The 17,343-nt window shown below is 39.5% G+C and overlaps 1 protein-coding gene across 1 annotated transcript in view; it reads right to left on the reverse strand.

The window, feature by feature from the left end:
- Positions 1-17,343, reverse strand: part of MYO5A (myosin VA) — a 228,597-nt gene that overhangs the window by 28,524 nt on the left and 182,730 nt on the right. Inside the window, 7 exon segments of the mRNA XM_017885963.1 lie at positions 770-814; positions 817-862; positions 4,836-5,034; positions 7,940-8,020; positions 11,184-11,284; positions 13,630-13,638; positions 16,094-16,321. Of these exon segments, the coding sequence (XP_017741452.1) occupies positions 770-814; positions 817-862; positions 4,836-5,034; positions 7,940-8,020; positions 11,184-11,284; positions 13,630-13,638; positions 16,094-16,321 (709 nt within the window).

The raw sequence follows: 17,343 nt of genomic DNA on the forward strand, positions 1-17,343 counted from the left end.
GGATTACAGGCTTGAGCCACCGCGCCCAGCCAAAAAAATCTTATTTCCTTATTATAATTCATATTTTCTTTTTTACTTCTCTTTTCTTTCCCCATTAGACTGTAAGTTCTTTGAGGACAGACTCTGTCATACTCATCTTAGTATCCCTAATACTAAGAATAATAGTAGTAACTAATAACTAAGTCGCATGAAGCATTTTTACTATGTGTCAGTAACTCTTCTAAGTGTAATATACTTATTAGGTTGATGCAAAGGCATTTGCGGTTTCTGCCATTAAAAGTAATTGCCTTTGGACCAACCTAATAGCTCATTCAATCCTTATAAATCATGTCAGATAGATGCTATTATCTTTCTAATTTAACAGATGGGAAAGTAGAGGCATACAGAGGTTCAGAAACTTGCCCAATATCATATGATTAATAAGTAGAAGAGCTAGGATTTGAACCCAAGAAGCTTGACTCCAGAATCCACGTTCTTAACCCCTATGCTATACTGCCTAGGCACATTGTCTGGCATATGGAAGATATTCATTAGATGCTTACAGAGTAAAATCTGTAAATTATTACTACCATGAAAAAGAACACTTTTCTTTATCTAAAAATGTAAAATTCTACTTGACAGAGGTTAGGTTTGCCAAAAGTCATATGTTGTTATTATCCCTAATATTTGCATGCAAACCTCTATTAGGCCACTTACATAGCCTAAAGACTAGTTTAGGCCAAGACCCAAACCAAGACTCAGCAACTGTCATAAAAACATGTTTAAATACCTTCTAGTTCACCAATTTTTTTGGCAAATACTTTCAACTGCTTTTCAGTTTACGGACCGTCTTATCCTGTTTTTCAAGTTGTTCCATCAAATCCTAAAGATCAAAAAGAGAAATATATCAGAAAGATTGAAACAGGCCTTCTAAAATGCATCAAGGGAAAACAGACACATATCACAGAAACAACATTGTTAGTTTTACATAAAAGCTCCAGAAAAGCTCGTTGGTGGAGCCACCACCTGGCTAAAACTGGCAGGCATGGGAAATGCAGCTATAATAAAAGCCATATGTTAAAATATACAACGCAGTAAAATCCTTTACAGCGTGATGGACAGCAGGCTCACCGCGGAGTCTTTCCAGTAGACTCCATGTGGGAAAATCAACTGAATACTTTGTAAAATGTATTGTTATTCCAGTAGAATGCTTTATTTTTATTTTTTATTTTTTTGAGACGGAGTCTCGCTCTGTCGCCCAGGCTAGAGCGCAGTGGCCGGATCTCAGCTCACTGCAAGCTCCGCCTCCCGGGTTTACGCCATTCTCCTGCCTCAGCCTCCCGAGTAGCTGGGACTACAGGTGCCCGCCACCTCGCCTGGCTAGTTTTTTGTATTTTTTTAGTAGAGACGGGGTTTCACCGTGTTAGCCAGGATGGTCTCGATCTCCTGACGTCGTGATCCGCCCGTCTCGACCTCCCAAAGTGCTGGGATTACAGGCTTGAGCCACCGCGCCCAGCCAGAATGCTTTTTTTTTTAAAGGAAGGCTGACTAGGCAAAAATAAATTTTGATGAATGCACAAAAAGGTCTGTGAGAAGAATGGTAGAATTTAGGTAGGAACTGACACTCCCCATGTGTGAAGCACTGTCTCTATGAGAGCCACCCTATGAGATTCTAAGATTAGCCTTGAAACTTAAGAAGGGTTCAGAAGTTTTGGGAATTAAAAGTTAAGTTGAAAAAAATAATCACAAAGAACAGGATAAAGAGTGGTCTGCTTAGCTAGGACCAAAGTGGCAAGTGGCATAAGGCATCTATAAAATCTTGCAGGTGATACAATTTTGCTTATACAGAAGAAAGGGGTATTTATGAATGCTTTATGCAAAAAGAGAAACAAAAGCAGTACACTTAAGGAGGAAGGTTAAAAAAAAGTCCATGATTATTGGCTATTTAAGAATTTGCTCAAATGACAGGCATGGTTAAAACTCAATAATCAAAAGAAAGTGGACAATAGAAGGCTCAGAAAGAGCTTAGAAGGGCTATGAGTCAGCAACGATGTGTGTGGTTTTTATTCAGGTTATGGAGAAGAAAGGCATTCCTAATACAAATATTCATTTTCCAGTTTAGACAGGAGTAGATTTAGCTACTAGGCCAACCATTCAAGGGTATAGTTGCTATCTCTTCAAAGTGTTAAGTTGTGCTTCTTGGATTTTACGTGATCTTTCAAATCACATTTTGCTTCCATCACACTGTAAGCCTAGTGTTAATAACAAACCAAACGTGACAACGGACTCAGGACACTGATAGAGGTGACACCACTGGCTAAAAGACAGCTGTGGGGAGAAACAGGTTTTGTGAAAAATGTGAAGAGACTTCCTGGGAGGGGGCAGGCAGCGGTGTGCTCTTCAGTTACAGAGGGCTAGAAGTAGCAAGGAAGACAGCGGAAAAGCACTATGGTTTTACATACAATCATCCGCTTGTAAAGGGAAATCCGATATGATTGATACTTCTTAGGTTCATCTGCATATAATTCCTCAAAATACTGAAAAAACAGGCACAATGGATATTTGTTTTTGTCTGTGTCTTTGAGGGGAATACTATCTTTCAGCAAAATCAATTTTAAAATATTTTAAAACACAAACAGTGAAACTATATATACTCGAAAGGCTCTGATTTGTCACCTTCCATTACCCTTTTATCTTTCTAGTATAGACTATTATAATTATACATGTACAGATGTTTCTTGTGTGATCAAAGGAAAGAGGCTGTGGCCAGGATGCCATCACTTAGCAGGCCCAGATAAGGCTGTCATTTCCCTCCTCCAACCTCCTGCCTTTTCACTCCCAGCCTCCCCCACGCATGATGCTCACAATTTGCTGCACTCATTTTTTTTTTTTTTTTTCTGCCAGCAGCAGTGGCAAGAATAGGGGAGGCAAATATAATAAAAGTGAGAATAATAGCAATGTTAGCTCGTGAAGTTGGAGAGGCTGGTGGGAAGCTGTGCATCTTCCTTCGCTGAAAGACAGCATGGGGGAGGCCTGTGAAGCCTGTTCACTAGATGAGGTAGAAAAATCATTTTTGTGTTTTGTGTTGGTGGTAGGTAGGTGGGCAAGGTAGAGTTTCAAGAACACTAAGCCCAGGTCTCCTGCTGGGCTTTAATATCCTGCTCAAGTATTTCTTATAGAAATGCACAATTAAGATTAAGAAAACAATGATTTTGAAAAAGTGTATCATTTCCTGTTCTTATGTTTGAATCCATCCTTCTGAATTAGTAGTCAGAATAATGGCAGGAGAAGCAGCTGACCTACAAAGGGTTTTCCCCAAACTCAAATTCATTAACTGGGCTCTATTAGCTTAGAATATAGGGGCTTAGTCTATTTTTTGTATTAGCTATGAAAAATTGCCAAGAAAATTCATATTGCAAACAAGGTTGCAAGGGAAATGTCTGACCAACTTAGTGAAAAAAAAACCCTGGAAATCTGTCACCCAGAAGCATCTTTATTTCACGATTTCACCTTGTATTTTAAAACAATAATTTAAAGCACAGAATTTGTATGCCAATCAATCAACTCATTATATTTTTCAGTATATTCGGTAATACTTAGTCATCAAAGCATTGTTAGTTTAATTTAAGCAACAATATACTTGAGCGTTGTAAAATGACACTTCAAAAATATCTTATGATTCAGAAAAATTTCCCCACAAATTAGTGAGATTTCAGTCACTTTGGAAACAGCCCACACACTGCCCCCACTCTCCTCCCTCATTCCCACAGTGGAGCCTCATACAGACAGACAGACGGTGAAAAGAATAGCTTTGCGTTTTGCTTTTAATTCATATAAAAGATAGTTGAATAAATGACACTAGAAAACTATTTGTAATGTAAATTATCACTAATGGAGTAATGGAGGGATAATTCAGATTGTTAAATCTTCAGAGAAAATTCATACTATTTTATTATAGGTCATTAAAAACGTTAATTTAAAAAAGACACAAATCACCATCAATCCTAAACAACTTTTCTCAAAATCAGGCTGGCACTACAATATAGACTTTATATAGAAATGTGAAATTATCACTTTTAAGGATTTTTAATATAGTAAATATATTTGTCAAAAAACTATAAATCTGTAATAAAAGTTATTAGGTGATTGAGAGAAAATATTTTGGCAAAAAAAAAAAAAAAAAAAAGGAACAAGGAAAAAAGAAAAAACTCGGACTCCATGCCAGGGTTTAGAATCTGACAAGGAAAAAAACCATTTCCTCATTTGCTACACAAGTTTTGTTTAAAATAACAGAAAATATGAACCTGAATCCTAACACACACCTCTCTGGCGTGGGAGCTCCATCTAGCACCAACCAAAAACCCCTGTTGGTTTTGCCAACCGCCTTTCTCAACCTCAACTCTAACCATGCTTGTCTGCCAGAGATGGAGCCTGGGATGGCCTCAGTGGCTGCTTGGGGACCAAAGGTAAAGAAGCCTGTCCCCAGTCACAGTTGTGACAATCACATAACAAACCTCCTAGGATGGCAGAGGATCTGCAGCTGAAATGGAGGAAACAGATCACCTGAGCCTAAAGGCCATCAAAAACCCAGCCTGCACCCAGGTGGTTGTCTGCCTCCAGGGAAGGTCTAAGAGCACTCAGCCTTCTGTGATAAATAGAACTCGTGCAGGTGCCTTTTTCCTTCCTACCAAAGTATTCATATTTTCCTTACTCTGTCTCTGCTGGAGTAAAAGGGGTAACAAATACAGAGGGGTGAGTTTTTCCAGCAAGAAAAAAACCTGTGTTTGATAAAAAAAGAAACTAGACTGTCGGGCAGGCTAGGTTAAGGAACATGTAGACCCGGCAGCTCTCCTTACCAAGTTTTCGTTGGTCAGCCGGGTGATCTCGTGCTGCAGGCTGGCCTCGATGCGGGCCTCTGGGGGCAGCTGCAGGTTCTGGGCCAGCAGCTGCTGCTGTCGGTTGTTCTCCTCCTTCAGGCTCTGGATCTCCCCACGGAGGGCCTCGGCCTCATTCTCATGGCTCCTCTTCTGTGACTGGAGCTGGGATTCCAGGAGCCTGTGGAGAGGACACACAGGTCGGAAGGGGAGATGACACCCCAAGTCGCTGCCTAATGGGTGTAAGGCATCATGTTCACTTGCAAGAGTAGGAAAAGCAGATATTCTTTAGTATCTGTATATCTTCTGGCTTGATTAAAGTCAAGAAACTTAAACAAGAAGCAGAAATAGAAATGGATGCTCTCACATTTGTGTCTTTCTGCATTATATAAAGTTCTCAGAGGCCCTAACAATCAGCAGAGTTTTAGTTCTTTTGAAAGGTTCATAGGAGGCCGGGTGCAGTGGCTCATGCACTTTGGGAGGCTGAGGCGGGCATATCACCTGAGATGACGAGTTTGAGACTGGCCAACACAGTGAAACCCCATCTCTACTAAAAATAGAAAAAATTAGTCAGGTGTGTTGGTGCATGCCTATAGTCCCAGCTACTCAGGAGGCTGAAGCAGGAGAATTGGTTGAATCCAGGAGGTAGAGGTTGCAGCAACCTGAGATTGCACCATTGCACTCCAGCCTGGGCAACAAGAGCAAAACTTCATCTCCACAAAAAAAAAAGGGGGGGGGGGGGGTCATAGGAAATGAGGATGTGGAAAAAAAAAATCAGTTGAAAAAAACAGCTTTAATTTGCCTTGCATTTGTATTTATAAATTAGCAAAGACAGTACACCTTTGCCACAAAACAACTCTGCACTATAAAGGGCAACATTACAAACTTCCAATCTAACTAAATGTGCCTTCAGAACTACAGAGTTACTAATTCCAGGCAGAGGGTGGGACCAGTTTCCCATCTTCATATTCTACTCCTATTCTGAAAGACAGAAAGGCTGAAACACCACTCCAACCTTATCTATACAGATTTACTCAAATTCATACAAATAGTTCTGAAATTTCCTACACATATTTTAGATCTGTCATCTTCTCTCTCCCCATAAACTTACATATCAGAAACAGAATCCTAACAAGATGTGGTTTTAGAACACAAATATTAATAGGACCAACAAAGTGGTTATTGCTTCTCCAAGCAAACATACAGTCAGCTGTGCCCACAGAGCAAACCAGGCATTGGCAGTGAGAACACCAGAGTCAGAGCATCCTCCCTTTGCCACGCACCCCTGCTTCTACAGTCACTCTTTTCCAAATGCAAAGTTATGGTTAAGAACTAACTAATGTGAAGAAAGAAAAGGCATTCTTTTATTCCAGTCCCTTGGTTGCCAACTGCTGAGAACAAACAAAGCAGAATAAGCAGAAGCCCCTTGAACAAACATTTGAGTATTTTAAAAATTTAATCACTAAAATGGAACTTTAATGAGAGTTCAAAGACAAACACCACTAGAGTAGATGAATGTCTGTGTTAGAAAGGTGCTGCTGTTTCAATTTTATTTTCTCTCCTCTGAACATATTTAACATGTTGAATTTGGGTAATTATTCTGAGCTATAGCAATGCAGAAAACTCTCCTGATTTGCTGTTTCACAAATTTGAATTTCATAATAACCACACAGAGTGCCAAATCATGCATTTCATCTTGCTTTTAGACAGCATGATAATAATACATAAGAATGTAGGCTGGGTGCAGTACCTCACTCCTGTAATCCCAACACTTTGGGAGGCCAAGGCAGGATTGTTTGAGCGCAGGAGTTTGATACCAGCCTGGGCAACAAAGTGAGACCCTGTCTCTACAAAAAATCAAAAAATTAGCTGAGTGTGGTGGCACATGCCTGTGGTCCCAGTTACTCAGGAGGCTGAGGCAGGAGGATCGTTTGAGCCCAGGAGGTCAAGGCTGAATTAAGCCGTAATCATGCTACTGCACTCAAGCCTGGGTGACAGAACAAGACCCTGTGTCAAAAAAAAGAAAAGAAAAGAAAAAAAAAATGTAGCCACATTGCCATAGGCACATATATCCTGTAGATCTATCTATAGGATATGAGAAGCCACTGTCTAAGTAATAAATCTTAATCTCTTCCCCAATAGTTTGTGCCCTAATTGAAAAATTTTGTTTTTCTTTTAACTCCTGGAACAGAGAGATTCACAAATTTTAGTGTCTGAAGGGGAGTGTCTTACATTCACCATGAATCCATTTTAGCTTTAATAGTATCTTGTAGTGAAGGTTTTTTTTTTTTTTGAGACGGAGTCTTGCTCTGTCTCCCAGGCTGGAGCGCAGTGGCGAGATCTCGGCTCAATGCAAGTTCCACCTCCTGGGTTCACACCATTCTCCTGCCTCAGCCTCCCGAGTAGCTGGGACTACAGGTGCCCGCCACCACGTCCAGCTAATTTTCTACATTTTTTTTTAGTAGAGATGGGGTTTCACCATGTTAGCCAGATGGTCTCGATCTCCTGACCTCGTGATCCGCCCACTTCAGCCCCCCAAAGTGCTGGGATTATAGGCGTGAGCCACCATGCCTGGCCAATGAAGGTTTTTAAAGGTGTTTGGACCGGGTGTGGTGGCTGATGCCTGTAATCTCAGTACTTTGAGAAGCTGAGGTGGGCGGATCACCTGAGGTCAGGAGTTTGAGACCAGCCTGGCCAACATGGTGAAACCCCGTCTCTATTAAAAATACAAAAAATTAGTCAGGCATGTTGGTGCACGCCTGTGGTCCCAGCTACTCGGGAGGCTGAGGCAGGAGAATCAGTTGAACCCAGGAGGCAGAGGTTGCAGTGAGCTGGGATGGTACCACAGCACTCCAGCCCAGGCAACAGAGTGAGACTCCGTTTGAAGGGAAAAAAAAAAAAAAAAAGGGTGTTTGGCTGAATGTTCTCAGTTTTACTGAAAAGCTTTGGACAAATAACACAATTACTAACACTAATTTACCCAAGAAGACAATGCACAAGAAATACAGGGGTGAAAGTCAGGAGGCCACTGTTAGTAAGAAAAACAACACATTAATAACATTCCATTTTGAGGAGACAAATATAACCTGTTGGCTTGTTTTAACCCTTCATAAACCAGCCACAGCTCTCCATCCTCATTCAACTCATGGTAATCCAGAGCAGATGATCTTCCATGCAAAAGGAACAACAATGCAAAACACAAAAGGATAGAGGATGGTGATGAGGTGATGATGGTCAACAGCAGCACACAGTATTTCAACATTTTACAAGTGAATAAGACGGTTTTTATTCATTATGACAACTTTAAGACATTACCACAAAATTATTTTGGTTAATTTTAAAATGAGTAACATGTAGCATCACATGTAAATGGGTAGAAATTAAAGCAAAATAATCAAGGATGTAGAGTTACTTTTCCTGTAAAATAAGAAATTACTGGAAGGTGAGAAAGAGGTTCTGTTTTTGATGTTTTATTTGGCTAGCAAAGTGATCTAATATATCACATATTATATTAGAGGTTATGACACATATAGAACGAAAATTTCAGCTACTGTCTTTGTGTGGCAAACTTCATAATATTTTCAAAATGAATTTTAAGTCTTCTAGGTAGGAATCTTTTAACTTAATAAAACATAATTTCCCACATTAAAAAAATCAGTTTTAAAATTTCGTATAGCAGTAACATAAATCAGAACACGTCCAAGGTTCTCAGCTTTTACGACGTGATTTTAAAAGCTTTTCGTGTCAAAATTAATTGTAGACCTGGAAAACTGCTATATTAGAGATGTATCACATCTTATTAAAAATATGTGTAATTAGTAATTATGATAATGTTAGTAATCATTTATTTTCTACTTAGAATATAAAAATAATATTTTTTGAGTGTTTGCTCAGTGTCAGATGCTGTTCTACATTCTTTCACATGTACTATTTCATTTAGTTTCCCTAGTAACCCAACATAAGTCATTTGTCACATTGCAAAGGAAGACACAGAGGCTTAGAAGTAAGATACCCATAGAGGTTACACAGATGGTAAGCAGTGGAGCACTGACTCTGGAGTCCAGGTTCTTACTCCTGCTATACTGTTGTTATGTTTACATAACCCAAATTCCAGGCATTGTCTTCTACTTTACATGTAGAGAGTTCATCTCTCTCTAAAGAATTCATCTATTTACATGGTTTCCATTGTATTATTATATTCTGATGACTTCAAAATTTATATCTCAGTACACACATCTCTCCTGGCTACAGATTTATATATTCAACTGCCTAATATACTTCTTTCTCTGGATGTTTTCCCGGCTCCTTAAATCCAATATGTATAAATCTACTGATGACCTTCACTGTGTATTTCCCCACACTCCAGTCCCACGATCACAAAATGGTATCACCACATCTAACCAAGATAGCAGAAACCATGGAGTTGCCTTCAGGCTTCTCTATCCCTTGCCCACACATCCAATAAACCAAACATTTTTCTGACCTCATCTTCTTATGTATCTTTCAAAACGTTCCATTTATGTCAATCCTAACTGGCACCCGCCAAGCCCAAGTCACCATAATCATTGGGCTACAGGCTTACTCTCTGGTCTTTACGCTTTCAATTTTGTTCTACTGCAATCTATTCTCTAACATAACAGCCAGGGCTAGCTTTCCAAAAATCAAATCTCATCACACCATTCTCCTACTTAACACCTTTCAGAGGATTCCATTATCTTTGGAATAAAGTCCAAACCCTCTCAGCTGTCTCCCCAGCAGCCTATAACCTCGGTAAGAGTAGGAACCGCATTTATCTTGCTTATTACTGTATTCTCAGTATGTGGTACAGGGTCTGGCATGAAGTAGGCACACTGGTGATTGAATAGCTAAGTGGATGGAAGAACAGTGTGAGATAATACAGTTCTTTCTATATTAACACATCCTTAGATATAACATATGTTTATAATTTACACTGATAAATTAAAATTTAAGTTTAACCAAATACTTTTATAAGCATTCTCCACCCTTGTCCATAAAAGAAGATAAGTACAGTCATCCTTCAATATCCATTGGGTTTCAGGTCCTCCCTTGGATAGCAAGATCCACAGATGTTCAAGTCCCTTATATAAAATGGCATACTATTTGCATATAACCACGTACATCCTCCACATACTTTAAATCATCTCTAGATTACTTACAATACCTAAAAATTTGTAATATGTAATCTCTAGATTACTTATAATACTCTGTAAATAGTTTCGTTTTAAGAAATAATGATAGGGCCGGGCGCAGTGGTTTATGCCTGTAATCCTAGCACTTTGGGAGGATGAAGCAGGTGGATCACCTGAGGTCTGGAGTTCGGGACCAGCCTGGCCAATGTGGCAAAATCCCGTCTCCACTAAAAAAAAAATACAAAAATTAGTCAGGTGTGGTGGTGGGAGCCTATAATCCTAGCTACTCGGGAGGCTGAAGCAGGAAAATTGCTTGAACCTGGTGGGGGCGGAGGTTGCAATGAGCTGAGATTGTGCCACTTCACTTCCAGCCTAGGCGAAAGAGGGAAACTCCATTTCAAAAGAAAAAAAAAAAAAAGAAAGAAAAGAAACAAGAAAAAAGTCTGTACATGTTCAGCACAAATGTAATTTTAAAAATATTTTCCATTCTCCATTGGTTGACTCCACAGATATGGATCCAATGGATATTTAGGGCTGACTGCACCTTACTTTATGTATGGCAATATTCTTCAGTTTATAAAGTATTTATGGTTACCAATCCTGAAACTATCCATCAAGAGACCTAGACCAATAGACTAAGGCTTTGCTGGAAAGAAGGGTGGTAGTAAGGCCAAGGGGAATTCCAGATATAAGCCTTCATTCTCCTATCCTAGAAGTCACGGTGCCCATTTAGAGTTACATGGCTAACACCAAGTGATTCCAGATACCTCATCACTCCTCTTCACTGTAAGTTTCAACTATTGAAAACTGCAGTTGCCCCTACAAACCTCCACAAATAACCATCCTGAATAACAAATGATAGTGACTACCTAAGACAGTACAACCTGAACAGGTGGTTTTCTTCTCAAGGCAGCCCCTTAAAGCTAAGACATTAAATATTTTAAAAATCTTCCTTTGATTTAAAGCATATTTTCCCTGACACTTTTTGTCAATACTATTACCTTACATTATAAATGAAGATCTTAACTAGAAATACATTGGAAACCTTGGATTCCCTTTGAAGGCCAGTTAATGTCTAATATAAAGGAATGTATAAACACTTTTACTGTGCAAGAGGCTGGCTTGAAGGCTAAAGATCAATACAATTAAACCAAAATGAATAAAAGAAGGATCAACTTACCTGTTTGTTTCTTTCAAACCAATGTATGCTTGTGCTATTTCACCTTTATCTTTCATTTTTTGTACATCTTCCAAAAGTATTGTGGAATCTGTCATTGTATTCTGAGGGGGGAAATAACACACTTATGCCTTAAGATTCAACTCAAAAGCTTTGGACATATAACACATTTATTAGGTATAATTGGGGCGCAGGGGTTATGTGCTCCACCACACCTGTGACCCACCAAAGCATCAGCCCCAACCTCATGTAACTGCAGAGGGGAGTTTGGCCCAGGTAGTTAAGAGAAAGGTACCTTCAGTTTTTCTCCTGAGAAAACACTAGCACTCTACTACAAAGGTGGGAAGATTCTAGAGTGCCACAGCCCTGTAAATAAAATCACTGATGGGCCATATATGTGTTTTACATTATGTGAAAAAAAATATACATAATTTTTATAAAGTATATAATATAGTATATATTCAGCATTAGAAAAATAACAAAGCACCAATTTAATGGAATGTACAAAGCCATTCTTTCTACTACTTTTGACTAGTTACAATGAAGCAGATGCCCCAACAAAACAATGAAAGTTTGACATAAAGTTCACTTTTCATTAAAACTCAGAAAAGAAGGTAGTATTCAGATTATATGCTTCAGCAAAATTAAGGTTTTTTTTTTCTCACATTCAGTTCTTTTTTCCTCTAGTATAATATAACATAGTACTTAAGCTTTTGAAATAAACATCTGGCAGGTCAGAATTATTAATGATTTTATATAAAATAACTTTTAGCCAACATTTTAATTTTCTTTTAATTTTCTCCTTTTAGTCAAATCTGTCTGACAACCAATGTAAGTTCAAAATCTTCTATTCAGCTACTCTATCTTTCCAGACAAGAGTAAGAGATAAGAATCACTGCTGTGCAAACCACCATGGAACATGTATACCTATGTAACAAACCTGCATATTCAGTACATGTATCCCAGAACTTAAAGCAAAAAAATAATCCCTGCTCTGTAGCCTCTAAAAAAATAATATACTTCAGAACCCAATGGCTTTGTCTAAATGGAAACATTTCCACATAAAATTCAACTCAAAAGCTTTTGGACCACATATTTGTCTAAATAGTATACGTCTGACTCTTTAGTAAACATGATCTAAGCTCAGGCCTTGCAATGAAACAGACTTAATAAAATACACTTCAAATACCATGATCTTAAAGACAAGTTCCAAGATAACTTTAATGCCAACTACACACTTACAAATGCTTGTTTCTGAATTTCAATGTGCATTTTAAAAATCCTTCAAAAAAAAATACCACTTTTCTCTTAATGCTATCCTTTTGTAAGTTTGTAAATGCTTCCTCTGAGAAGACCAACTATAATCTCACAAAATATACTAATAAATAGTTTACATTTTACTGAATTTTAAAAATCTTTCCCATTAATACCACATAGAGTATTTTTTTAGCTATATTTTATAAATACTTTAGTACCTGTTTTACAGAGAGCTTCTTTTTTCTCTTTCTCTGAAAGGAATAAAATCTTTCTGTTTTATAAAGGGCCATACTCAGATTTTTAAGACCCATAAGTAATAACTTTCAAAGACCTGATTGTTTACATCAGATAATGCTATCTGTGTGCTCTGATGTCTCAGAACTTACACGGTATGGTTTTGAACTTTTAGCAAATGAGGTAACTTGATCAAATTAGCTAATCCAAGACAAGAAAGCCTTCTTAGTATGCTTCTCTCCTGGGTAGTAAGTTCTTCCCTCATTCTGCCTACCTTAGCTAAAAAGTGGCACTTGGGGAATGGGTTCAGACTTGGGCTACAGCATTTAGGAAGTTCCTGATTCACTGCTCAGACTTTGTCTCTCTCAAGCCTGTGACTAGAAGTTCTAAAACGGTTTTGCTATATAGGAAAATCCCAGCAATATCTGTCACTCAGTATAAAGAGAAACAAGATATGGTAGAGAAATCTGACTTTGCAACCTCGTCACGAGCCACTTTTCATTCTAGCTGTGGGCTCTACACTCAGGGAGATGAAAGTGGCAGCAAAGAATAGTGTGCTCAGCTCCTCAGGCTTCTCTTCACCCTTAGCCAACAAGCCTGCCACTGGTAGATATGAGAGCTCAGGAGAGCCTGTGCTTCTGAATGTACTCCAAGTTAAGGGCTTCCCTCCCCAGCCTCTGGATGGCCTACCAGAACTACGGCAATCAGTCATAGAGCTGCCTATAAATCAGAAGTCATGGAGTCCCCTCGATAATCCAGACTGGAGCCTACCACAACCACTGTTTCCCTACTGACTTCCCAAATCAGAAGGAGTCAAATTGGAAATTCACTTATAAATATCAAAATATCAAAATAGACTTGGTCAGAAAGCATCAATTGCCTTTATTGGGGGATATTTGTAAACTAAAGTTAGGATTAAATAGAAGTATTTACTAAAAAAACAAAAATGTATAATTACCTTGTCATCCTGAAAATCACAAGTCAGCAAGCACAAAAAACAGAGAAAACAATAAACCCTTAGTTTCATAAATAAATTTCATCAGAGTCCCTATCATAACAGATAAAAGCTAATTTAAAAACAGCCATGAGTTGTTTCTCTAAAATTAACTCTGTAAATACATTAACATTCCTGAAGCTATCATAAAACAGACACTAATATATATTTATGTGTTGACAACTTCTATTTCCAGGAACAAAAGTTTGAAATTCTTTTAAAATTGTTTTGATTTTTCTGGTTATAAAATATCTTTGAGTATGGGAGAGAATGACCCTCCTGTTAATGCATGTGAGTGAAATTCTTATCATAGGTCTGTGAAGTTAAAGTTATGTCCCCCACAGGAAGTCATTTGTCCAAGGGAAGATTCCTAGAATATTCTAGAGGTGGAGCCAACACACAAGACCTGCCTGGGCCGGATCATCCCCTAGCTCTCAGGGTGTTGCTCATCACTGCCCTGCAATGGAGTGGTGACATGATGGGTCTCTCAGACTAGAAACTGAGAGGGACAAATAGCCCTGGGGAGTCTGGAAGATCTTAATTAGTGTCATGGGCATTTCTCCTAGGAGGGGACATGAGTGCTGCCATGTTTAGGCTGGGAGCTGAGCAAGCCGGTACGTCAGTTGGACAGGGTCAGCCCATTAGGGTCAGGAGAGCAGCTGTCACATGGGGTACGTGAGCTGGACAAGGGAAAATGTGTGATAGTAGAACTATGTGCTCTGTTAGCTGGATTGTTTTTATGTCCTTTGCTTCATTTCTCTTTTCCTTTCTCTTGATTTTTACTAAAGTTTCTTGTGAGATTACCACATTGCAACCCCATAAATATATACAACTAATTACCACATTGCAACCCCATAAATATATACAACTATTATTTGTCAATCAAAAATTTTTTTAGAAAGAATACTAATTTGTCTCAACAGAACTAGAGAAAGGAATCTTGATTTTGGACTCTGCTCAACCAAGACTGCAAGCCTTGTTTTCTGAGGCCCAGCCACAGTGGTAGCCAAGGGAACCAACTGAGACAGCCCGGGGGTGAGGTGTGACCTATATGGCCAAGTCAAAATGGGGTCTCTTCTCATTTCTGGCTTAAGGTGTTTGTGATTATTATTATTATTATTAGTTTTTGAGATAGAGTCTAGCTGTGTTGCCCAGGCTGGAGTGCAGTGGCGTGATCTCGGCTCACTACAAGCTCTGCCTCCCGGGTTCACGCCATTCTCCTGCTTCAACCTCCTGAGTAGCTGGGACTACAGGTGCCCACTCCACGCCTGGCTAATTTTTTGTATTTTTAGTAGAGATGGGGTTTCACCATGTTAGCCAGGACGGTCTTGATCTCCTGACCTCGTGATTCACCCGCTTCAGCATCCCAAAGTGCTGGGATTACAGGTGTGAGCCACTACACCTGGCCTGTGATTTGTTTTAAAGAAAGCCCATTTCTCTATATAACTCCACTACTACTGGAATTTTATTTCCCCAAATTAGTCAAACATCTTGTTTTTAGAATTTGATATTTTTTGGACCAGTGTTGATCTCAGGTGTTTGAGTTGCCTTCATCAAGTCCAAACATACATGCCAGGCACAGTATCTAAACTGCATGCAGAAATACCATTTCTAAGAGGAGTACTCTCAGATTTTCAGGCATCCAGCTCATTATATATCATGGATATTTTTTATATGACACACCAGACAGTTGGGATCCTTGATTGCCTCGAGTCCTGTGATGCTCTGCTGCACGCACAAGGGCAGGGAGGCAGGCCAGGTTTTCAAGATGATCACTCAGATTCCCTCTGATGGCAAATGACAGAAAGGCCCATCTCTCATCAGCACATGGCAGCGCTGGGTCTCAAATGAAGGCAGGGAAGGACTTCAAAGGGCCATCTATATCCTCAGGGCGGGAGTCCTTTCTGTTAAATCCTGAAACAGCCCCTCCCAGTGGGACAGCACCCCCTGCTAAAGAGAACTGCCTGAAGTGAGCAGAAATCATCTCCACGTAACTTCCACTCACTGATCTCACTTCTAACCGGTTCATCTGTTATTTCTCCAACTAAACAAATATTTTCGACAAATGACTTTAAAGTTGTATTTAATGCCTTCCCGCAGTAAGAAAATTTAGAGAGTTTTGTATTTAATAAAATTTTATTTTAGATCAAAATTTATTGTGGCCAGATTACTATAAAAAGATTAATTTTAAAACTCATGAGAGATGAAACTTTGATGACCATTTGGGATTCCCCTTGCTTTTTGCTCATTCCAATTTATGCTTACAATAGTTTTAAACAACACTGGGATTTTTTTTTTTAAATGATGAATCCTCAATTAGATTAAAAATGCTCTTAAGTGTTTGCTGCACTATAAACTGGAGGGAAAGGATAAGAAGACACTGAGGCCAGTCCCCGAACACCCCGTTTAGTTGTGTGCTTGTGCTTACCTTGGGTTGGATGGCCTCTTTCTGGCTCACCAGTTGAGACCTTAAGATGAGGACTTCTTCCTTGCGGACATCAAGCTCCTCACTCACAGAGGTCAGCTGCTCCATGAGGACACGGTAGGCAGGTGCACCTGGGGCGGTCACCTCTGGCGCACTTTTCTCACTGAGGGCCTTGCGCAACTCATTTAGCTCATTCTTCAGTTTTTTGTTTTCTGATTCTAGTTCTTGGCGCTGTATGAAAAGACAAAGAAAAGTTCATTGCTGTCATCCTCCACTTTACACTGGATGCTCAAACTTCTCCCAAGCTGGTAGAAGAATTCTGCTGAAAAAGTTCATCAGAATTACCCTAGTGAATAGCTTCCTAGGCTCTGCCAGGAGCTCTGCTCTGCAAATTAAGGAAGTCTGACATCAAGTAGAATTGAGCAAGGTCAATGGAAGTTTGCTTCATCAACCCAAATTCCAGAGTCAAATGTATTCTGGCCTGCCCAGGGTGTGTTCACTGGCATGGAGAGATTGCTGAGTCCCAAGGGGCAAGTTTAGCCAGTGCTATGGAGCCCAGCTTTTGTTTGTAGATAAATATACGGGAAATCTGAGGGTCCAGCTGGCCAGCATATTTCCAATGAATGAATCAGATGGGTGGATCCCTGAAATCTTTAGTAGTCTCCTCTTATTTCCTTTATAAAGCAGAATGGAAAGACTATTGAAATGTTAGGCTTTAACTTCTAATTTAAAACATTTACCATATCGTTCAAACTGGTAAAACTCCCTTTAGTGTCTAAATGACAACGAATAGTGCATTTTTCAAACTTCTTTTCTGTGTGACATGCTTGCGACATTGTGGGTGGAGCCTTGGGAGGCAGGAGGCAAGGCTGAAGGCCTTCCTCCAGCGACCCAGAAGGATATGCACATCCTCATCCCCCCAATATTTCATGTCCTACCAGCCAGCCCCTGCCACCAGTTAGTGCCGCCCACTCCATGTTCAGTTCAAACAATGGTAATAGGAACCCAGAACAGAGTGACACTGACACTAGAACACAAGTGTCACAAGATGCTGGTTGGGAAACACAGCTGTAGACAGGCACTTAAAAGCACCATGGTGCCTCATTTAGCACAGCACACATGGCCTGATGATACTGAAACACTTGTGTATAAACACTGAATATTTTAGTTTCTTCCCAGAGACAAAAGCTTAGGTTTGTAGCACCATATCAGTCCTTTCAATGTGTTATATTAAAATTATTTAGGCTGAGCAC

Source organism: Rhinopithecus bieti, unplaced genomic scaffold (genome assembly GCF_001698545.2).
Source record: "Rhinopithecus bieti isolate Rb0 unplaced genomic scaffold, ASM169854v2 scaffold_14454, whole genome shotgun sequence".
NCBI lineage: Eukaryota > Metazoa > Chordata > Mammalia > Primates > Cercopithecidae > Rhinopithecus > Rhinopithecus bieti.